The 24,249-nt window shown below is 36.4% G+C and overlaps 3 protein-coding genes across 4 annotated transcripts; 1 reads left to right on the top strand and 2 right to left on the bottom strand.

The window, feature by feature from the left end:
- Positions 1 to 1,141: 1,141 nt before the first annotated feature.
- On the bottom strand, positions 1,142 to 2,435 carry LOC134266492 (uncharacterized). Its single transcript, XM_062748716.1, has 4 exons — positions 2,366 to 2,435; positions 1,872 to 2,242; positions 1,599 to 1,717; positions 1,142 to 1,538 (listed from the first exon to the last, which is right to left on the bottom strand). The coding sequence occupies exons 1-4, from the start codon at positions 2,433 to 2,435 to the stop codon at positions 1,142 to 1,144; spliced, it is 957 nt and encodes a 318-aa protein (XP_062604700.1).
- Positions 2,436 to 4,353: 1,918 nt separating this feature from the next.
- LOC134266511 (uncharacterized) lies at positions 4,354 to 10,992 on the bottom strand. Its single transcript, XM_062748736.1, has 3 exons — positions 10,140 to 10,992; positions 6,174 to 6,323; positions 4,354 to 6,088 (listed from the first exon to the last, which is right to left on the bottom strand). The coding sequence occupies exons 1-3, from the start codon at positions 10,429 to 10,431 to the stop codon at positions 5,724 to 5,726; spliced, it is 807 nt and encodes a 268-aa protein (XP_062604720.1). The 5' UTR covers positions 10,432 to 10,992; the 3' UTR covers positions 4,354 to 5,723.
- Positions 10,993 to 13,705: 2,713 nt separating this feature from the next.
- Positions 13,706 to 23,204, top strand: LOC134266510 (heme transporter hrg1-A-like). 2 transcript variants are annotated; one of them, XM_062748735.1, is made up of 4 exons: positions 13,706 to 13,894; positions 14,657 to 14,824; positions 15,100 to 15,201; positions 22,826 to 23,204. In XM_062748735.1, exons 1-4 carry the CDS (start codon positions 13,747 to 13,749, stop codon positions 22,873 to 22,875), a joined length of 468 nt encoding a protein of 155 aa, XP_062604719.1. In that variant the 5' UTR covers positions 13,706 to 13,746; the 3' UTR covers positions 22,876 to 23,204. The 2 variants fall into 2 exon arrangements, with proteins under 2 accessions (XP_062604719.1, XP_062604718.1); XM_062748734.1 differs by lacking the exon at positions 22,826 to 23,204 and having other exon boundaries at positions 15,100 to 15,702.
- Positions 23,205 to 24,249: the final 1,045 nt, after the last annotated feature.

Genomic DNA, 24,249 nt, shown 5'->3' with positions numbered 1-24,249 from the left:
TTATGTATTGGTCAGGTAGTCGGAACATCCGAGGTTAAATTCAGTACGAAAACAAGGTATGTTTGTAAAACAGTGATGATCCTGTATGACAGCTGATGGCAAAGGATAAAATTTCTCAAATTCAAGTCAGATTCCAAGGCAAAACACAAAAAAAATGTTGTTAGCAAAAGGATTGAATTGTCACAATAAATATACCTGACAAATATGAAAGCACAAGCAAAAAACCGTTCAAAAGTTTGCCCAGGGCTAAAGTTTTTTTTTTAAACGTGAAATAGTAAACTCTAAGGTCAAGGTTGAAGGGTCAAGATTTAGGGTACCCAGGGTAAGATGACAGATAGATAGACAGACGGACAGCAAAAATGTTGATTAAACATGCTTGGATAACGGGAAATAACAATCCTTACCTTAACCTTAATTCTCTCCGTGCCAGGAGGCACACAAGGCTTGGGCATCTTTTTTCCACTGGGGTCGGTCTGAGGTGCACGGCGTGCCGTGTTCCAGGATTTCCAGCCAGCACCACCATCCGTCGCCATGTTGTCTTGGGGCGACCTCGCTTCCTTCTCCCTTCATGCGTCGACCCGAGGGCCACAACACAGTCATCCATGGGATCCTTCCTAAGCACATGGCCGATCCGAATCCATCTCCTCCTCCTCCTCCTCCTCCTCCTCACCTCGCCACTGATGCTTTCTGCTTCTGCCATCTCCAGAACTGTCTTGTTTGGTATGTGCTGCTGCCATCTGACCTTAAGGATCCTCCTGAGGCATTTGGTCTGAAAGACGTCAATCTTCTTTTCCTCTGTCTTGGTAAGCTTCCAGGTCTCACATCCGTATAATAATACAGAGAGGACAAGGCTCTTAAAGAGGGAGATTTTTATCTTTCTGCTGATGTCTGTAGCATTCCAGATGTTGGCTAGCCTGCTGAAGGATGCACCGGCCAGTGCTATTCTTTTCCTGATGTCAGCAATTCTTCCTCCATCCTTGGTGACATTGGCGCCGAGATATGTGAAGCTGTCCACCTCCTCGGCTTCGCCGTTTCCGACTGTCAGGCTGCTTTCACTCTTGCTATTTATCTTCATCACGTTGCACTTCTTGGCATTCAGCTTCAACCCAACTTTTGCGTAGTTTTCTTCCAGTTTTGATGTCTAAGACTGAAGATGGTCCATTGCTGATGACAATAGGGCAATGTCGTCCGCAAAGTCGAGGTCTTCAAGCATAGTGGTGAAGTCCCATCTAATTCCTGTTCTCATTCCTCTGACAGACTGTTGCATCACCCAGTCTATCACTAGGAGAAACAAGAAGCCTGGCATCCAGCATCCTTGTTTCACAGGAAAAGGGTCTGTGGTCACGTTATCATCAATCACAGAGCACTGAAAATTGTCATACAGGGCTTTGACCATCATAATCAGTTTTCTGGGTATTCCATATTTCTTCATGATGACCCAAAGGTTGTCTCTGTGCACCGAGTCAAAAGCTTTCTCAAAGTCCACAAAATGGATGTACAGTGTAGCATTCCACTCGTTGACTTGCTCTAAGATGTTCCTAAGGATGAAGATCTGGTTGATAGTCCCTCTCCCTCTCCTGAACCCTGCCTGCTCTTACCTCAGTGTGCGGTCAACTCCAGCCTGTATTCTGTTAATGATGATACTGGTATGTGCTTTGCTGGCTAGGGGCAGCAATGTGACTTCCCTCCAGTTGCTGCGGTCCTGTAAGTTGCCTCTCTAGGGAATTTTACAGATTAGGCTGTTGGTCCATTCTTTGGGCACCTTTTCCTCCTTCCATATCTGGTCAAAGGTGTGCTTCAATTCCTGACTGGACTCTTATTAAGGTCTGTCTTTAACATTTCTGCAGTTATTTTATCTGCTACAAACCGGCCTTCCCATTCCGAAGCTTTTTCAGTGCAGTCCTTATTTCCTGTGTGGTAGGTGGCTCAACCGAGATGTCTAGCTCTTCTCCTTCATCATGTTCATCTTGTGGTGGTGACTCTGGAGTGTCTCTGTTGAGTACTTCCTCAAAATGTTCCCTCCATCTGGCAAGCCTCGCTCCTTTGTTTTTCAGCAGCTCTCCATCTTTGCTCTTCACCACTGCTGTTTGTTTATTACTTTTTCTTGTCAGCTGTTTCACTATGCTGTACAGTTCCTTCTGCCTCCCGTTCTCGGCTGCCTTCTGTGCTCGCTCAGCTTTCTCTGCCATCCATCTCCTCTTGTCCTCCTCTCGCACTTTTCTTGACTGCTTTGTCTTTCTCCCTGTAATTTTCCTTCAACCTTGTCTTGACTCGTTCTGATCTTGAATTGTGCTCTCTATCTTTGTCTTGATGTCTTTTCTTTCATCTATCAACTTCCAGGTGTTTTCGCTGATCCAAGGTTTACTTTTGCCTTTCCTGTAGCCAAGTACTTCCTCTGCTGAATTCACATATGCCATCTTCTGCTGTTCCCACATTTTCTCGATATCTTCCGTCTTTTCCCTATGTATTTCTAGTTTCTTTCTCACACGGTCATTGAACTGTGATTTTATTTACTTCGTTGTTTTTATGCGTTCTACATCCAGTCTTGGTTTCTACTTGTTCTTGTGTGCTGGGCCGTAGCCTGATTCGGGTCTTCACCAGGTAGTGATCATTATTGGCATCCGCTCCCCTCTGAACCTTGGTGTCAAGAACAGAAGATCTCCCTGTCCACTAATGAGAAGATGATCATTGAATTTCCACTCTTATGTCGATACGATATGTCGTGGTGAGTTTGAGATAAAAGATACCACAGAGTCTGACCCATCTGGCTCATATTTTGATATTTCACTTGAAAAAGACGTTAATGGTAATTTAACAACCTAGCTCTATGAAACGTGATGACTTTAACTTTTCTATCGTCAATTTCCCTTACTTATGCAGCAATATATCTTCATCACCTGCATACGGATTTTATATCCCGCAGTTGATTCGGCACTCAAAAGCATGCGAGGTAAATTATTGACAAACAAGTTGATTAAACAAGAATATCAGAAGTCTCGTTGAAAGTAATCATTTCGTAAGTTCTATGGTCGATACATTGACCTTGTCAGCAAATACAATTTATCATTGAGTCAAATGCTGACTGACGTTTAACATACTAATTGTAAGTCAATTATTTATATACTGAATTGACGACGGATTTTTCCATTATTTCCCGATCATGACAAGGAGCACACGGCGTGTGTGACCGGTCGGCAGGGGATGCTTACTCCTCCATAGCACCTGACTCCACCTCTGATGTTTTGGAGGTCCGTGTTTGCTCTGTTCCTATTTTGCATTGTTTTATGGATTTTTGATCTTGAATACTGTTCGTTATCTCCATATGTTTCATTGAAGGGTACCCATCTCTTATCCGCAACTTCTCCTAAACCACTAAATACAATTTAATACTTTCACCAATTCACCAATTCTTTATTACATAACACCAAATTGCACCTCCTATTTTACTTTTTGATCTGAAAATTATTTCGGGTTTCCTAGGGCAAAGCGTGGAATTTGCCATCATACGCTTTTGGGGTACCTATCCGCAACTCCTCTTTCACCAATGAATGAAATTTAATGTGACTTCCACATAATCTTTGTTATATATTGCCATTGTGCATCTCCTATTTTACTTTTTGACCTGAGACTTATTTGGATTTCCCGTATCAAAACATGGACACGGCCATTCTTTCTATAATATTGAAGGGTACCCATCTCTTATCCGCAACTCCTCCTTAACCATTGAATAGAATTAAAGATATTAATTTCACCGATTCTTTATAACATAATGTCTTGGTGCATCCTATTTATACCCCCCACTTGAAAAGTGGGAGGGTATATAATAATCGTTATGTCCGTCCATCCGTCTGTACGTCCGTCTGTTACGCTTTGGGGTACCCATCTCTTCTTCGCAACTCCTCTTATACCACTGAATGAAATTTGATGAAACTTTCAAAGAATCTTTACTACATATTGCCATTGTGCACCTCCTATTTTACTTTTTGATCCGACACATATTTTGGGTTTCCCATAGCAAAACATGGACACTGCCATTAAATTCATATGGGAGTCAGGGGGTATCATTTAGTGAGCTAATTGCTCACAGTACCTCTAGTTTACTTTTTAATCTGACGCCTCTTCCGGGTTTCCCAAAGCAAAACAGGGACTTTGCAAATACAACCGTATGGGAGGCGGGAGGTATCATTTAGTGAAATCATTGCTCTCAGTGCCTCTAGTTTTATATAGTGGTGGAAGAGGAGTTGTGGATAAGAGATGGGTATCCCAAAGCATGACAAGTATTTAAAAAAATTATTTAGTACATGTACTTGCAGGACAAGGTTTAAAATCCTTTTTGAATAAATAACCATTACAAAATGTTTTCTCGTTTTATTATTCTCCAATATTATAGTTACTGGACATATAACATATATAAATAAAATACAACAATTTTGATATGTATGATATATAGGCAGTATAATTTTATACAACACAATGAATATGACACTTTTGGTATAAATTCATTAAATTGCGTTGAGCGTGTGCAACAGTTTCAGTAGAGTAATAAAAGTTAATGTAGTAATATCAAAATATGTAAAATACAAATTGCTAATATCAGATCTATTCTAGATATTATTAATGAACAAAAATGCTTTTAATAATACAAGAAAGAAAAAAGTACGTATCGTTGTCATAAGTGCCCAATATATATACTCTGTTGCAGATAATAATGTATATGTATATACATAAAGAGATATTTACATGACGAAAACAGTTTTACAAACTAAGTATGTAAGATTAATTCCTTGTTTGGGCACATTCTCCGGGATGTATCCAGTGGCGGATCCAGGTATTTCGTAACGGGGGGGGGGGGGGCAGTAGAAGGCAGAGGGATAAGGCGGCCGTACTGAAGCCCCCAGTGGGTCTAAGGCAAGGTCCTTTTGGGGGAGTCCGGGGGCTTCAAGCTGACACTTTCTTACAAATAAGAGATGTTTTTTCCTTGATTTTAGGATAATGGACATATAAATTTTACATACAAAATATTAAATTTCAAACGGGGGCGGGGGGCACACCCGGCGCGTCGGCCCTGGATCCGCCTTTGGTATCCAGCGTCATTTCAGTAATATCATCTTTCAGATTCACTTGAAATTTTATGGAATTTTTTTGTTTCTCCATCTATAAGCCATACAGCCCGGAAGCCCTTAACATAGAAGTATTGAATTTAACATCACTTAACCCATCCAAGAGTTGATTTTCAACGGCTATCAGCAACAATAAAAAACTTTGCATTCAGAAAAAGATATTGTCTAAAGGTATGGACGTATTAGGAAATTGTCAAATACAGCGACAAGCCAATTTGGATTGTCTGTGTAACATACTAGTATACAAAGAATAAATACATGAGACATCATGAAAATCATTACAAGCTCATTTCGTCTGGGTACAGCACAGTGTAACTTAAAACACATCGCATCCGTATAATCTGTGTCTACACATGCACGTACAGAATCGTGGCATTTTTTACACGATCTTTCCTATAGCTCCCGTATATAATACTGAATAATTCTACAAAATATGGGCAACATGCTGCTGGCATTGAATTAATGGTCACACAAGGGTATACACTATGAATATCCCTGTTTCTTTGGACTTCAGGCAGTTATTTCGGGATTTCACATACTAAATCAAGTGTATATGTTGCTATCCCTTGGCTTAATCTGTATTCTAAACATGAAGTTCCCGTTTCAAATCTCGCTTTGTTTGGCGGAGAAGTTGTCGCTCTGTTTGGACATCTCGTCGCTGTACCTGGAACGATCGTCGTCGCTATATCGTCGCTTCTCGCTCGGCACGTCGTCCTGATCATCGCCGTAATCACTGGCCACTCGTGTGTTCTGTTGTCCCGGGACATGGACATCTCGACGAGAAATTCTCAACATCCTTTTCTCGTATTTCCATTTCCTGTACACATAAACGTTTATCAAAATGGCGGAGGAAAGTATCCCAAAAAACGCGCCAAAAAGAATGAGGTAAAAGGAATAGGACAACATATACGCCCTATTTATCTTGTGTTCCGCGGCGTATATGGTGATGCTGCACAGAGACAGGAACGCTGAAAAATCAAACGAAAAATTGTCATTCGTGGAAATAAATTTGCATCTTGGAAACAGTTGAATGTTCCCGCGAAATTGACTTACCTCCAAGGTAGCAGGATGCGGAAGTGAGTACATGGAACAAAGTTCTCTCTGCGACCCTGGGGACGAACACACACAGGACTATCAGTACAGAGGCTACGACCGACACAACCAGACCCGACACAGCAAAGGCCCTCACAGTGAACTCAAAGTCTGCAGAAAAAGAAGGAGACCTAGATGAATACCACTGGTATATTTTTCCTGCTCTATGTACATATAAATGCATCATGTAAAGTATGCTATTAGAACACGAATGAAATTCAAAACCGAACATGAAGTCTATAGAGACGCTTTTTTAATGCCCGCATGATCGAAGATTCGGGGATATATAGTTTTTGTCTTGTTCGTCCGTCTGTCTGTTTTCCTCAAAAACTTTAACCTTGCCCATAACTTTTGAGTGGGCGGGGCTATAGCTTTCTTATTTCACAGATGTATTCCTTGTGACATTTTCTTTGGGTACCACAAAATTTGACCTCTTAACATTGACCTTGGTGTTTGACCCACTTTTACAAAAAAATACCAAACCATAACTTTTGAACAGTCAGCACTGGAGCTTTCATATTTCACAGGAGTGTTCCTTGTGACAAGGCCTTTCTGTGGATGCCAACAATTTGACCTTTTGATCTTAGAGTGTGACCCATTTTTAAAAACTTTAAACTTGGCCATATCTTTTGGAACAGTAAGCACTAGGGCTTTCATATTTCACATGTGTATTCCTTGTGAGAAGACCTTCCTTTGGATACCAACAGTTTAGACCCTTTGAAAGGTTCAGCGCCCCTGTTTCAAGTTTTGACATAGTTAAGGTTAAATGTTTATTAATTAGAATTTTTGGGAGTTTGCAAACTTTTTTGAACCGTTTTTATGGGTCAGCCTTCGGTCAATTTATTAAACTAAAAAGTCCTGACAAAAGTTGTGTCGAGAAGTTCATAACACTGTGGAGGTTGAGTTTTTCTTTAATCAACTATACTATACATACAGCTATGTAGATTGAATGATACTATGAATTCAATAGGTACAGTTTTTTGGCCTTGGAATATGATGCTGATCTTCAGCATAAAAACTAAGGTACAGGGTGTTTCATAATATATGTTACATTTTGAGATCTCATTATTTTTCTTACCTATCATATTTCTATTGCAAACTTTATATCGTTTTAAACATTGAATCCTGCATTTTTGTTCCATGTGAAAAAGTCAAGGAAATCATGGTCTTGCAATGATTAAATGTGCTATAAACGCTAATGTCATAATTTGGATATTTCTCGAAATGGACTCGACTAATACACTCAGTGCTGAATTGTAAAGCTGTTTGTGTTCTTTTTTTCAAATTACGTCGCTAATATTCATTCTTTTCATTTACAAGATCTTGAAATAAATTTTCCAAAATAAAAAAAGAAGCTTTCTTAGAAGGATATAGTAACAAGATTAAAGGACAGGGACGGACAGTATGCGATAAATGACACAGTATTCCAGAAAGCCAAAAGTCATTAAGAAGCGGAGATGTTATTGGTGAAGTCGAGACTCTTAGTGTAGCAAACTTCTGAGAAAAGTGTCTGATAGATTTTTTCAGAAATTTATTCTGGCAATATCAGCATTTTCAGCATAAAATAAAATATGATTTGAAGTAATCAGTATACAAATTTTCAATAATTAATGCAAGGAAAGAGTTTGACCTCTGCATTTGACAGTCTCAATTTTTGGGCTCTTTTCTGAGGGGTTCTTAAGGAACAGGGTCTATCCTAGACCACAGATATTGAATGAGCTTAAAAAGAACATGAACCTTCAAATGAGGAGTGTCTAAGCGAAAATATGTTACAAGGTTTTATATAAATTTCAAGAAATAACTTCATTTGTTGTTGAATAAAGGGATATCATTTAGAACATGTAATGTGAACTTTTGACGTTGTGAAATTCAACATTACGTAGCAAAAATGGCGCAACTTGGAAATTTCGCTAATTTTCATTAATGTTTATGATTTTGTTCAGTGTTTAATATCTTAGTTGGTAACTGTACATTATGAATCTTGTGGCTATGTGCATCAATTTGATAAAAAGACTTATCCGTATCTTTTTCTTTTATCTGTCAAATTGGAGATTCAAAATGTAACATATATTATGTAACTATATAAATATTTGACTGTAATGAACATGAACTTTTTACATCCGGCGTCTTGTAAATACAATCTTCTTTTGATCGTCCCTAAAACCTCATGCATATTCATGGCCACAACAGGACTTTAAAGTCATCGATGCAATTAACTAGGCTCGGTCAGAGAGTCCAGGTTTATTTACACCCACGACACATTCCTTAAGGTTGACCATCGTTTAATGATCAATCACTGATTCATGCAAACACTTCGATCTCGCGCACAATAATAAATGAATCAGAGATGTTCTTGAGTTCGTTTAGTGGAATATCGAAGTATTTTGACATTGTTTGCAGGGTACCACAGTGTAAACTCTATAAATGGAGGATGTGGAAGATGAAGTTAGATTATAAAAATAATCTTATAATTATTTAATTCAATGAGGATATTATTGTACGGGTGGTGACAAAAGACGTATAGCGTTAGAGTGCGAAATCTAACCGACCATTCCCCAAACCCTATCAGGTTCATGTACATTGCACGTACACGTTTCCACAGGCACTTGGGGTATGGACCCCTCCCCCCTTTTCCATTTCTTTCTTTTTAAATTTCGGGTCGAGTCACTGTTTTCCTATTTTCTTATTCTTGATGACATATAGTGAATATTAGAATACGAAAATAGGATAAAAATAACTCGACCCCAAATTTAAAAAGAAAAAAAAATGGAAGGGGGGGGGTCCATACCCAAGTGCCTGTGCACGTTTCATGCTGTTGGTCGAGTAGCAATATAAGCCCATTTATAACTAAATACTGATCCAGCATCCTGTTTTGTAACAGGGACTGATATTCGATGCGATATGTATATAAATTGTTATGGGACTATATGACACAAATTCCGATTCGATCAACCTTAATGCTCCATTCTGGACGGACATTTAACACTAGCGACAGCTTAAATTAAAGAGGACGTGAATTATGGATGATATATGGCCATTGATTAAGTTTCCAATTTGATTTAGGGGGATATTTATGTCCATCTGGTCTCTACCGACATGTATCGTGTAATAATCCCCTTTGGGTACCCCAGAAATCAATGGAGATGTAAAGATAAAGAGAGATAATTTTACATAAAGGTTTTATTTCATTTCCCAACTCAGACCTGCCTCAAGAACAATAGACTAACATTTAAAGCATATTTCATAGGCTCCTTTCAAAGGCAGTCATGGGTTACGTCACTAGAGCTAGAGCAAAGTTACGTCCTCTTACACTTATTCCATCCTTCCGAGGCGAAAACGCGAATAAACCTCCGCTATTACACGGTGATGCGTAACCAGAATCTATGGCCATGGGGCCAGATCAAGTCTATATAATGCCCGATTAGTCTTTTTTCCATTTTCATCGTTTAAATACCCCGTATCATGATCATCTTAATTTGTCAACACCTTTGATGGCCATTGTATGTGTGTTATTTCCCCGTCATTTGTCTCGTTCTGGACGCAGTATAACCAAGCATTCCTTATTCAATGCAATTTAATTTTATGCATTCTTCATTAAATAAGCATAAAAAGCCATTCTACTGAGACGAATTCAATAAGGAAACTATTTCTACTAGTCATTGTCTAAATTTATACAGAGTTAAATTACCAAACTGGTCATCTGAACCATAACAAAAATACACAACATTCCAAGTATGCATAATGGAGGCAGTAATAATAGCAAGTCTATAAATGTACTCAAAACAAAAGCCAAAATTACGAAGGTTAAAAACTCGGACAATTTCATAGGATCCTGGGGCAATGAGTTTAACCAAAAATAGTAAAAAATTTATCACAATTAAACCTTATTCTCCAAAATCATGGAAATGTTTAATTTAATTAACGCACCTTTGAGGGAAGTATCGAGCCGTTTCTCACATTTTTCCTTGAGTGTGTCACATTTCTCCCACAGTCCTATATTGTAGTCCTCCTTCAGGGTAACAAAGTTAACGACCTGCACGGCAAGCCAGTGGGGGATCAGGACGCCTATAGCGATAAATAGCGTCCCCAGGGGAATCAGAAATAACGCAAACTGGTAAAAGCGGGTCGTCTCTCGAAACTTATTCCTCTTATGGTGGGGAACAGGGGTGGGGAGGGGTATTTTGTCCTCCACTCGTTTTGCTATATATCCACGATCCATGACAGTTTCCTTATCCTATAAATAACATTCCAGTATTTTGCGTTATTAAAAAAACACAGAACTTTAATTCCAGTAGTCACAATATTGTATCTTGTTACATGTACACAATTGGTAATTCATCCATACATAATATGATTTTTTTGCCTTAAAACATCACAAGTAAAAGCAGAAAATCTTCTGACATGTACTAGTATCCAGTCCGTTTCGCTGTTTGATTGATATGTATCAACTATGTCATATGGAAATCGCCTACCTCTGGGGCCCCACGGGGGTTTTTCTACCTCAGCTTTACACACCCGTCAAATAAACCTGTTTCATAACTCCCCTCGCGCTCCCAAAGCTTCTGTCTCTCCTATGAATAAGCTTATCGGGTATCACCAAAAGCTCAAGAAAAAAAAAATATGTAAGTCTCATATAGATAAGTAGGTTCTCTTTTTTCCAAGGATAAAAGGACAGGAGAGCGTACCCACAAAGTCGCGTCAAGGTCCCTCTCTGTATAGACTGTCACTGTATACAGGCAGTCACTTAATATGCATTGCCTTCTTCATACGCGGAGAAACATCGCGCATTCATTAATTTGGCAATTGTATTAAATTTTGACATGGTACTATTTTAAACCTAAGAAGAACTGACCTACACCGTGCACTTAACTTGTATGTATATTGTGTCAGCTGTACATTTTCTATGTACTGCAGTCACGGTCCACTGGGCTTGCCTATATAGTATTTCAGAAATTCCTTTCCGAGTACGGCGGAATTCAGGTCACTTTAGTATTACTTATTTGGTTTAAATATTATCTTTCTCCGTTTGGGGTGTGTTTGTAGGGTTTAAATGGTTTTCCAATACAAACATAATCATTCACAAAGAGGTTTTATAGCATACAATCGAATCTATTTAGTATATAGATAAAAAAAGGGAAAAACTTGACAGCGACTAAACCATAACGGACACGCAGAGAATTTCTCCTCCGGCCAAAAACTGACCATCACGACGCCTCGGTCGTAAAACTCACGCGTGGATCTTGTTTTTATCTTTTCATCAGAAAAATCCGCGCCCACATGTCACAGAGACAAAATGAAGACGGCACGACATGAGTTTATTACACTGATTAAGCCGAGGGAGACTAATAAAGAATCGGATATAAATCCTATCATACAAGAGAAACTGTATAATTAAATGTATAGACTCTGTCTAGCAATTAAATAACGCTGCACAAAGAATCCATTAAAATTAATAACAAAAGAAATCGATGTAACTACCCAAAGTAACTTGGTATTTCTAAAGAATAAGATCTCAAGGGATAGTTAAAAAGAGGTAAACTAGATGCGATGAAATTAATAAAAACTGATTGTATATCTATACAGGACATCACTAAACATATTTCAAAAGATAAGTTGGTTACTCATACTGTAAATAATGTAAGAATTAAGAGTTTTCTAGATAAATGTCATTCTTAACACCCCCCCCCCCCCAACGCCCGGGGTAAAAATCGAAAATCCAAAACCTTATCATTATTGTTCATGCATGCACAGGATACTCCCAGTCATAATTCAATTTTATGAATGGGCTACTGTGAAAAATTCACGAAGAGTTCAGGGGACCAGAAAAACGTTTTACCCCCATTCGATCCCATGGGTAAGAATTAAAATTTCAAAATCTATTGGCAAATGTTCAATGGCCCACAAATCATATTCCCAAACTGAGTTGCTACTGCTTTTAATTGTGTAAAGGGAGCTTAAGGACGATAAAAAGTGTGACAGACGGACGGACAGACGGGGGGGGGGGGGGGAGAGAGAGAGAGAGAGAGAAATAACAATAATATACTCGCGAACTTTCTTTTTAAGGCATGAAATGGAAAGATATAATACCGGTAGTTAAGCAGCTTGACTTGCATCTTATAGATGACCTCTGTTTCTCTGTATACTGTTATATAATTTGACACATGATGACACTGAATCCTTATACATAACTGTAATGTCTGTTTAATTAGCGATATAAGAGTCTTGTCAGGAACTTAGTGAGATACTTTCGCAGTGGTATAAATAAAACATGAGGCGCCTGACAGGTTCATGGTATAACTAGAAAAAGGGGGGAGCTTTGTCTGAGAAAAGTCCTATTGATGTATGCATGTAGATTTACCATATAAATTATTATTTTGAAGCCCCTTTTCCACCAAACTTTCAAACCATGTCACATTTTAGCACATGATCGACAGTTCACTTTGTCTTCTTGTCTATCTTTTTTGCATGATGGTTACCGACTTTGAGAAAACATACGGGTCTGCATGACCTCAGTCCTAACCCAGATCACTTTGGACTTCAGTGACTTGCATTAGATCTTTAATTTATATTCGTAATCTTTAAGCAATGGCACTCTATATAGTTGTAAACAGACACGTAGCATCGTTTTTGAAAGTTAGGGGGGGGGGGGCAACCAGACATTTTTTTTTTTACAAACCTGTAAAAGTTGACAAGCAAAAAAAAAAAAAAAAAGGAAATTGCCCAATCTAGAAAATCCTATTTCGTGGGGGGGGGGGGACTTCTTTTTTCAAGGCCAACTTCCTTTCACTTCCAATATACAATGCTAAATTTCCTTGATATCACTATACTGTGGTAAAAAGTGGGGGGTTGCCAACCAACCTTTCAATGGACATTTTCAATAGTAAAGGTAATGTTGGGGAAAAAAGTGCCCCCCCCCCCTCCCCTCTGTTGCTACGTCCCTGGTAAACTAAATTTTAGTCCAAAATTTCACAATATGTTTCTCTTTATAAATGTTACTATCCGTATTGGTCCAATGCTCCTAAAGCCCCAAAAGCAATAATATGAAGAGAGTTGAATTTATTTGATTTTATGGGGAGCGACTGGGATTTCGATTGCACAATATTTCGCGCATCACTGTAAAATGAAGCGTATTTATTGTTTAAAAGCAATTTTTTTCACTTAATAAATAAAACTAAACAAAATTAAGAAATTAAGGGTTGAAGCATTTTATTACAATTTTGAATAACTGATTTTTAAAACGATTTTTAACTGATAGGTAGATTGACGTGGTAATCGTGTGTTTTTGACGTTAGATAACGGGATGCTGTTAAAGAAGGGGTAATAAAAATTGTTATAAAAGGAAAAGTAATAAATATATGCTCTTGAAATTAGAAAAAAACATTGAAATTTGATGATCTCTTCATCATATAATTTTTTTTATTATAAATCCTTTGTATGCGTCATATTTCTTTTAAGTAATACGATATTAGATTATTCTAGTCGGGATCGGAATCCATAAAATTGAAACTATTGCGTAAGGTAAATCCACGAGAAAATGAATCCACCGGTGCCACCCTCCCCCTTTTGGATCAAGGCACGTATAACCTTTGCAGTCATTGGATTGTTAGTTGGTTTGTCCGTTCTATTTGTTTTTGGAGTCAATTTTCACAACTGGAACGTGGCCTTATGGGGACTTTTGTCAGGTACGTGTCGTGTTCCAGATGTTGACCCACAGGGGCATCTTATCCACTCTGTTCTCTACTTCACATGTATTTTTATAATATGTGAAGTAGAGAACAGAGTGGATAAGATGCCCCTGTGGTTGACCCGACATCTAGGATCTGTCAGTAAATATCTGAACATTTTAAGGTGTGAAGGGTGTGAAGTAGTCCGCTTAGTGTATTTACCACATAATTAATGGGATGAAGTTAATTGCCACTTCTCCTGACATTATATATCCATTTTACAAATGTATCCCTGTACACATGTATGCCATGGTCACTCATATCCTATTGTCCTCCCTCCTTTCTCCCTTATGGTCACTGATTTAACTTTTTCATCTTTTGTCTCTACCTCAGCAACTTTTCTTCCCAATCTGTCAATGTAAATTCATTTATTAGTGAATCTATATCAGCCCTCTTCATCAAAACATGTGTCAGGTGTTTGTTCTCTGTTTAGTAGGACCAGTGTTTATGTAACTGCATCTTCACTAGCCAAGAGTTTTTGATTTTCTGCTCTTCTTAAAAACCCTAGGAACATCAGAAGAGTACCGGTAGTAGATCTGAAACCCTTGGCTTGCAAAGATGCATCGTTGGAAGCCAGGGGTTTTGTGTCCATTCTATTTCCACAAACGTTTGTTTGGACACAAAACCTGTGGCTTGCGACGATGGCAAAGATGGTGTAACTGCAGTACATATTTTTAAGCAAATTAATGGAGAAAGAATACTGTTTTGTTTTTATTTCAGGAATAGCAGCAGGGTTGGCATTATTTATACACATAGCATACATCAAACGATGCTGGGAGAACAACCCTTACCCTCTGAAGAGATGGATGCTGAGTGGTTGTTTTATACAGCTGGCAGGGGTGTGCGGATTTGTCACCTACCTTACTCTTGCCATCGTAAATAAACAGGGTAGGACAAAACTCGAGCAATGCTACTTTTGTCAACACAATGGAATGTTTAAATTTTTTACTGTTCAAGTATTCATTGCAGCTTCCTCACAATTATAATGAACTTTAAAGATTTATCAAACTGTAGAGGAAACTTAAATACATGTGAATATACAACAGTACACAGAAAATCAAACACATAGAAACATTATTGGAAATTCAGGTATCAGAACCTTCCTTCCTCTTCAGAGACCTAGTTTAGTTTTACTGATTGTTGTGTACTATTTATCATTTTAGGTTTAATCATTGAGGGCCCTGGCTACTACCTGACCTGTGTTTGGTGCTTCATGACGTGGAAATGGGGATTCTATGTGTTCTACTTCTCACGGTCCTATAAACGTTTGTATCAACAAGTTTATACCATACTTCCAAAGAATGATGATGAGACAGACTATCGATACTATACTTAATGAACAGTCAACATATTGATTTGACTTTCATTTAAAAAAAAACAACAAATTGTTTCTCATAACTTTTTTCATATTGTATAAATCCATAAAATATCAATTTTAATTTGACCAGAAGCATGTTATGTCTTGGTGTATGAGACTTTGAATGTCCCATCACCTGCACTAAATACTTATTTAAAATTTAATTATCTGTTGGATCCTTAAATATATTTACTGTTTGTTATATTCTTGATGTTCATATGATTCTGAACATATTTTTATACTTTGAAACTTTCCAGTTTATTGTTTGTGTAATGTTTGCAAACATTTTTAATATATATTTTTTATTTAAAAGTATAAAACAGATCACCAACACTTCGTGAGAATGCAGCAGTAAATTTATTTTGTTGACCGGTTTCGACCTGTGACGGTCGTCATCAGAACAAGTAAGCATGTAAATTTATCTTCTGAAGTAAAAAATGCGGATGACGTTGCTATATATACAAAAAATGCGGATGACGTTGCTATATACAAAATAAAATGCGGAGTGTTTCTTACATATGTGGACTTTCATAACAATGGTACTTTATACAAGATATAATCAATTTACGTTTCCTCTAAAGTTTTTCTGACTTAAGATTTAGTCAGTAGATAACATTATTGTTTTATGATTAATAAAATCGTCCATAAATTGTGTGGATTGTTATTCTTCTGTTACATCATCAAGCTGTTTTGGTAGACTGTGACGTCACAATGGAAAAAAATACGGAGGGTTTGTACATGTATATAGAGTACGTAAAATTATACAAGTGGACATTAGATTACATTTCCTATAAATGTTGGGATAATATAAAATGTAGTTAGGTTTCATAAATTTCTACTTCTGAATAGTCCTATTTTATGGAGGACAATAATTGTTCATAAAATTACATTAAAATAATTAACATGTATAAATATAAACAAAGATAATTTCTATAGAATGTTCAAAAGTTCATTGTAGTTTTATGATGAAATTCGTTCAGACGAAACGTGAAGGTATGTAGATCCTCGCTACAATTCGTCCATTACATAAGGGGGGGGGGGGGTGTAGATAACAATTACTGGGATTTTTTATTGTCCTTGAATGCTTTTGTTGATTCCTTATCGGCTTCCTTCTTCTTCATAAAGTTTGGGATTGCACTTAATAGATTGTTTATATGTTCCATTTCGTTAGTATTTTCTTTGTTTTTAAGCTGGGATTTTAAATCAAGTATTTGTGTATTAATCGTATTAATTCTCGTATTCCAATATTCATAAAGTAAGTGGATGAGGCTGCGGCTAAAATTAAGGTGTGCTTCCTCCCAGTTTAGGAGAAATAAAGCATTACTGTCTGGAATTTGTGGAACAATTCTGGCTCTTAGTGTTTTAGATATTAGGTCCTGTTGTTGGCATTTATTGGGTATGCGGCATGACCTTCAGTTCTTTGGAGTTTGATATGAAGTTTTCGGAGTGTCCTAAAAATGGCAACATTTTCTTCTGATATTTTCGGTTTCTCGGAAGATCCCACTGGATCGGATGTTGCAATAGAGGTTTCTTTCCTTGCTGTTTCTTGTTGAGATTTGTTAATTGTTTCTGAATATTCTATATCCGTATCGGATTGTGAAGAATTGCGGAATCTTTTTTTGGGGTTACTGATGTCTACCTTGAGAGATTCATTCACTTTCTGGTTATATGATTCTTGTAACTTTGGAATGGAGTTGGTGGCCATAATGTATAGCGCAGTTCGGAATGGTGGATACCTTATGGTATGCAGGGGTCCCAGTAACAATGTAGAATACAAAACAAAGAAAAGCTGGAGACCAACACCTTGAGGTTAAAATTGCGGAAGATTCTCACGTGTGGATACCGAAAGGTATTCAATAGGGTCTGTAACTAAAGTTATAAACTTAAAAGTATAAAACAGATCACCAACACTTCGTGAGAATGCAGCAGTAAATTTATTTTGTTGACCGGTTTCGACCTGTGACGGTCGTCATCAGAACAAGTAAGCATGTAAATTTATCTACTGAAGTAAAAAATGCGGATGACATTGCTATATATACAAAAAATGCGGATGACGTTGCTATATACAAAATAAAATGCGGAGTGTTTCTTACATATGTGGACTTTCATAACAATGGTACTTTATACAAGATATAATCAATTTACGTTTCCTCTAAAGTTTTTCTGACTTAAGATTTAGTCAGTAGATAACATTATTGTTTTATGATTAATAAAATCGTCCATAAATTGTGTGGATTGTTATTCTTCTGTTACATCATCAAGCTGTTTTGGTAGACTGTGACGTCACAATGGAAAAAAATACGGAGGGTTTGTACATGTATATAGAGTACGTAAAATTATACAAGTGGACATTAGATTACATTTCCTATAAATGTTGGGATAATATAAAATGTAGTTAGGTTTCATAAATTTCTACTTCTGAATAGTCCTATTTTATGGAGGACAATAATTGTTCATAAAATTACATTAAAATAATTAACATGTATAAATATAAACAAAGATAATTTCTATAGAATGTTCAAAAGTTCATTGTAGTTTTATGATGAAATTCGTTCAGACGAAACGTGAAGGTATTTAGATCCTCGCTACAATTCGTCCATTACATAAGGGGGGGGGGGGGTGTAGATAACAATTACTGGGATTTTTTATTGTCCTTGAATGCTTTTGTTGATTCCTTATCGGCTTCCTTCTTCTTCATAAAGTTTGGGATTGCACTTAATAGATTGTTTATATGTTCCATTTCGTTAGTATTTTCTTTGTTTTTAAGCTGGGATTTTAAATCAAGTATTTGTGTATTAATCGTGTTAATTCTCGTATTCCAATATTCATAAAGTAAGTGGATGAGGCTGCGGCTAAAATTAAGGTGTGCTTCCTCCCAGTTTAGGAGAAATAAAGCATTACTGTCTGGAATTTGTGGAACAATTCTGGCTCTTAGTGTTTTAGATATTAGGTCCTGTTGTTGGCATTTATTCAGGTATGCGGCATGACCTTCAGTTCTTTGGAGTTTGATATGAAGTTTTCGGAGTGTCCTAAAAATGGCAACATTTTCTTCTGATATTTTCGGTTTCTCGGAAGATCCCACTGGATCGGATGTTGCAATAGAGGTTTCTTTCCTTGCTGTTTCTTGTTGAGATTTGTTAATTGTTTCTGAATATTCTATATCCGTATCGGATTGTGAAGAATTGCGGAATCTTTTTTTGGGGTTACTGATGTCTACCTTGAGAGATTCATTCACTTTCTGGTTATATGATTCTTGTAACTTTGGAATGGAGTTGGTGGCCATAATGTATAGCGCAGTTCGGAATGGTGGATACCTTATGGTATGCAGGGGTCCCAGTAACAATGTAGAATACAAAACAAAGAAAAGCTGGAGACCAACACCCTGAGGTTAAAATTGCGGAAGATTCTCACGTGTGGATACCGAAAGGTATTCAATAGGGTCTGTAACTAAAGTTATAAACTTAAAAGTATAAAACAGATCACCAACACTTCGTGAGAATGCAGCAGTAAATTTATTTTGTTGACCGGTTTCGACCTGTGACGGTCGTCATCAGAACAAGTAAGCATGTAAATTTATCTACTGAAGTAAAAAATGCGGATGACGTTGCTATATATACAAAAAATGCGGATGACGTTGCTATATACAAAATAAAATGCGGAGTGTTTCTTACATATGTGGACTTTCATAACAATGGTACTTTATACAAGATATAATCAATTTACGTTTCCTCTAAAGTTTTTCTGACTTAAGATTTAGTCAGTAGATAACATTATTGTTTTATGATTAATAAAATCGTCCATAAATTGTGTGGATTGTTATTCTTCTGTTACATCATCAAGCTGTTTTGGTAGACTGTGACGTCACAATGGAAAAAAAATACGGAGGGTTTGTACATGTATATAGAGTACGTAAAATTATACAAGTGGACATTAGATTACATTTCCTATAAATGTTGGGATAATATAAAATGTAGTTAGGTTTCATAAATTTCTACTTCTGAATAGTCCTATTTTATGGAGGACAATAATTGTTCATAAAATTACATTAAAATAATTAACATGTATAAATATAAACAAAGATAATTTCTATAGAATGTTCAAAAGTTCATTGTAGTTTTATGATGAAATTCGTTCAGACGAAACGTGAAGGTATTTAGATCCTCGCTACAATTCGTCCATTACATAAGGGGGGGGGTGTAGATAACAATTACTGGGATTTTTTATTGTCCTTGAATGCTTTTGTTGATTCCTTATCGGCTTCCTTCTTCTTCATAAAGTTTGGGATTGCACTTAATAGATTGTTTATATGTTCCATTTCGTTAGTATTTTCTTTGTTTTTAAGCTGGGATTTTAAATCAAGTATTTGTGTATTAATCGTATTAATTCTCGTATTCCAATATTCATAAAGTAAGTGGATGAGGCTGCGGCTAAAATTAAGGTGTGCTTCCTCCCAGTTTAGGAGAAATAAAGCATTACTGTCTGGAATTTGTGGAACAATTCTGGCTCTTAGTGTTTTAGATATTAGGTCCTGTTGTTGGCATTTATTGGGTATGCGGCATGACCTTCAGTTCTTTGGAGTTTGATATGAAGTTTTCGGAGTGTCCTAAAAATGGCAACATTTTCTTCTGATATTTTCGGTTTCTCGGAAGATCCCACTGGATCGGATGTTGCAATAGAGGTTTCTTTCCTTGCTGTTTCTTGTTGAGATTTGTTAATTGTTTCTGAATATTCTATATCCGTATCGGATTGTGAAGAATTGCGGAATCTTTTTTTGGGGTTACTGATGTCTACCTTGAGAGATTCATTCACTTTCTGGTTATATGATTCTTGTAACTTTGGAATGGAGTTGGTGGCCATAATGTATAGCGCAGTTCGGAATGGTGGATACCTTATGGTATGCAGGGGTCCCAGTAACAATGTAGAATACAAAACAAAGAAAAGCTGGAGACCAACACCTTGAGGTTAAAATTGCGGAAGATTCTCACGTGTGGATACCGAAAGGTATTCAATAGGGTCTGTAACTAAAGTTATAAACTTAAAAGTATAAAACAGATCACCAACACTTCGTGAGAATGCAGCAGTAAATTTATTTTGTTGACCGGTTTCGACCTGTGACGGTCGTCATCAGAACAAGTAAGCATGTAAATTTATCTACTGAAGTAAAAAATGCGGATGACGTTGCTATATATACAAAAAATGCGGATGACGTTGCTATATACAAAATAAAATGCGGAGTGTTTCTTACATATGTGGACTTTCATAACAATGGTACTTTATACAAGATATAATCAATTTACGTTTCCTCTAAAGTTTTTCTGACTTAAGATTTAGTCAGTAGATAACATTATTGTTTTATGATTAATAAAATCGTCCATAAATTGTGTGGATTGTTATTCTTCTGTTACATCATCAAGCTGTTTTGGTAGACTGTGACGTCACAATGGAAAAAAATACGGAGGGTTTGTACATGTATATAGAGTACGTAAAATTATACAAGTGGACATTAGATTACATTTCCTATAAATGTTGGGATAATATAAAATGTAGTTAGGTTTCATAAATTTCTACTTCTGAATAGTCCTATTTTATGGAGGACAATAATTGTTCATAAAATTACATTAAAATAATTAACATGTATAAATATAAACAAAGATAATTTCTATAGAATGTTCAAAAGTTCATTGTAGTTTTATGATGAAATTCGTTCAGACGAAACGTGAAGGTATTTAGATCCTCGCTACAATTCGTCCATTACATAAGGGGGGGGGGGGGGGGTGTAGATAACAATTACTGGGATTTTTTATTGTCCTTGAATGCTTTTGTTGATTCCTTATCGGCTTCCTTCTTCTTCATAAAGTTTGGGATTGCACTTAATAGATTGTTTATATGTTCCATTTCGTTAGTATTTTCTTTGTTTTTAAGCTGGGATTTTAAATCAAGTATTTGTGTATTAATCGTATTAATTCTCGTATTCCAATATTCATAAAGTAAGTGGATGAGGCTGCGGCTAAAATTAAGGTGTGCTTCCTCCCAGTTTAGGAGAAATAAAGCATTACTGTCTGGAATTTGTGGAACAATTCTGGCTCTTAGTGTTTTAGATATTAGGTCCTGTTGTTGGCATTTATTGGGTATGCGGCATGACCTTCAGTTCTTTGGAGTTTGATATGAAGTTTTCGGAGTGTCCTAAAAATGGCAACATTTTCTTCTGATATTTTCGGTTTCTCGGAAGATCCCACTGGATCGGATGTTGCAATAGAGGTTTCTTTCCTTGCTGTTTCTTGTTGAGATTTGTTAATTGTTTCTGAATATTCTATATCCGTATCGGATTGTGAAGAATTGCGGAATCTTTTTTTGGGGTTACTGATGTCTACCTTGAGAGATTCATTCACTTTCTGGTTATATGATTCTTGTAACTTTGGAATGGAGTTGGTGGCCATAATGTATAGCGCAGTTCGGAATGGTGGATACCTTATGGTATGCAGGGGTCCCAGTAACAATGTAGAATACAAAACAAAGAAAAGCTGGAGACCAACACCTTGAGGTTAAAATTGCGGAAGATTCTCACGTGTGGATACCGAAAGGTATTCAATAGGGTCTGTAACTAAAGTTATAAACTTAAAAGTATAAAACAGATCACCAACACTTCGTGAGAATGCAGCAGTAAATTTATTTTGTTGACCGGTTTCGACCTGTGACGGTCGTCATCAGAACAAGTAAGCATGTAAATTTATCTACTGAAGTAAAAAATGCGGATGACGTTGCTATATATACAAAAAATGCGGATGACGTTGCTATATACAAAATAAAATGCGGAGTGTTTCTTACATATGTGGACTTTCATAACAATGGTACTTTATACAAGATATAATCAATTTACGTTTCCTCTAAAGTTTTTCTGACTTAAGATTTAGTCAGTAGATAACATTATTGTTTTATGATTAATAAAATCGTCCATAAATTGTGTGGATTGTTATTCTTCTGTTACATCATCAAGCTGTTTTGGTAGACTGTGACGTCACAATGGAAAAAAATACGGAGGGTTTGTACATGTATATAGAGTACGTAAAATTATACAAGTGGACATTAGATTACATTTCCTATAAATGTTGGGATAATATAAAATGTAGTTAGGTTTCATAAATTTTTTATGCAAACTGGGCAATTTTAATCTGTTCATCAAAAGAAATTCCACATTCAGGGCATTTTAACGTAAACTATCAGATAGAACAAGGATATTTGTGTAGCAATCAAGTGATCATGGATCTGATATTAATCAGAATGATATTCCATTGAAAGGGCTAGAACATAAAACAGATCAGAAAAGCTTGCTAGAGAAGATGCCATTGAATGGGCATTTTTGATTTTCAAGATAAATAAATGCAATGAAACTGAAGTATATACCAAAGAAAAAATAGACATTATAGTTGCATGATATTTTTAAATTTTCAGGGAAAAGATACAGGAAAATCTACACATACTAATTTTCACATTTTTACCCACCAACCTGAATGTTTGACTCTTCTATCTTTCAGGCCTGTATTTGAGTGAGAGTGATTATAAACCTCAGATAGATGAAAAGTAAACCGTCAATATTAACTGCCACAATTCTGTAACAGAATTACACAGTCCTCCTTTATACTCATCAGATCTACATATATTATTGTCTTGCACTTCAAGTCACTTGTGTTCAATACATATATCAAACATTTTCGGGTTGTGCAGTAATGATACAGTGAATTAGAATATGTAAATTATATATTCTTAGCAATTTTCAGCCAATTTGATCAAAATTTAATTTATTTACACCAAAAGCAACTGTGATATTTTTATTTTGTGTTTGAAGTTATATTCTCACAATATGCATCATCCTGCCTATATTATGAATAGCAGATTTTGTCATGCTTAATTATTACATTTACACAATAATTGTTTTATAAACTATAAAGATTGTCAAAAATATAATGCAATTTACAATACATATTTATATTTGTATTTTCTTGTATTCTTAATGATTGATGTTGGTAAGTATTAGAATTTCTATGCAGTTAAATTAAGAAGGGGGAGGCAAGGGGGTCTGCCCCTTTTTTCCAAACACAAAATTTACTGTTGAAAACATGATGTTTAAAAGAAAGTATTTAAAAATGAAACAAGATGTGTTTGTGAAATACTATGCACCCAATGGCAACAAAGTTCGAAAAAAAGGTATTTTTAGCATATAGGCACAGTCAAGGTCACAAGGTTATTGACCTTGGTGTCATTTGAAAGAAGTTGATTAGTGGGGTATGCATACCAAATATGAAGTCTCTATCTCTTATGGTTCAAAAGTTATGGGGAAGGTACGAAAAAGCTATTTTTAGCATATAGGTCTTAGTCAAGGTCACAAGGTCATTGACCTTGGTGTCATTTAAAAGAGCTTAATTAGTGGAGTATGCATACCAAATATGAAGTCTCTATCTTTCATGGTTCAGAAGTAATGTCGAAGGTTAAAGTTTGCAGACAAACAGGACAAAAACAATATGCACCCCGGATCTATCGATCTGTGCATATAAAAAAGTCAAACCACTCCAAATTCTGAAATGGGGAAAGGGAGGGGGTGCATATTTCCTGTAAATTTGTCTATGTGACATATACATAATGTCATATTTCCAAAATATCGCATATAAATGTACCCTGCATATATGTGCATGCTCTTTCTTCATGTACAGCATGTTTGTTCATTTAAAGCATTTAACTTTTGAAAACTAAATATTAAGGACCAAATATCAAAATTTCAAAAGTTTATCTAAAGTGCAATTATTGGCCCATTGCTTAGCACGCTATCCAAAAGTAGATATGTTACATTATAAATTCGGATATAAAATGAATTTTCAATGTCTTGTGACATTTATGAGTTCATTGTGTATGGATTATCTACAATTACTGCAACTGAATACTCCAAGCTATGAGTACTTCGTGT

This window comes from Saccostrea cucullata, unplaced genomic scaffold (assembly GCF_032062105.1).
Source record: "Saccostrea cucullata isolate Sc308-1 unplaced genomic scaffold, CSIRO_AGI_Scuc_v1 ctg1349, whole genome shotgun sequence".
NCBI classification, from domain to species: domain Eukaryota; kingdom Metazoa; phylum Mollusca; class Bivalvia; order Ostreida; family Ostreidae; genus Saccostrea; species Saccostrea cuccullata.
This window is presented reverse-complemented; position numbering and strand designations above follow the sequence as displayed.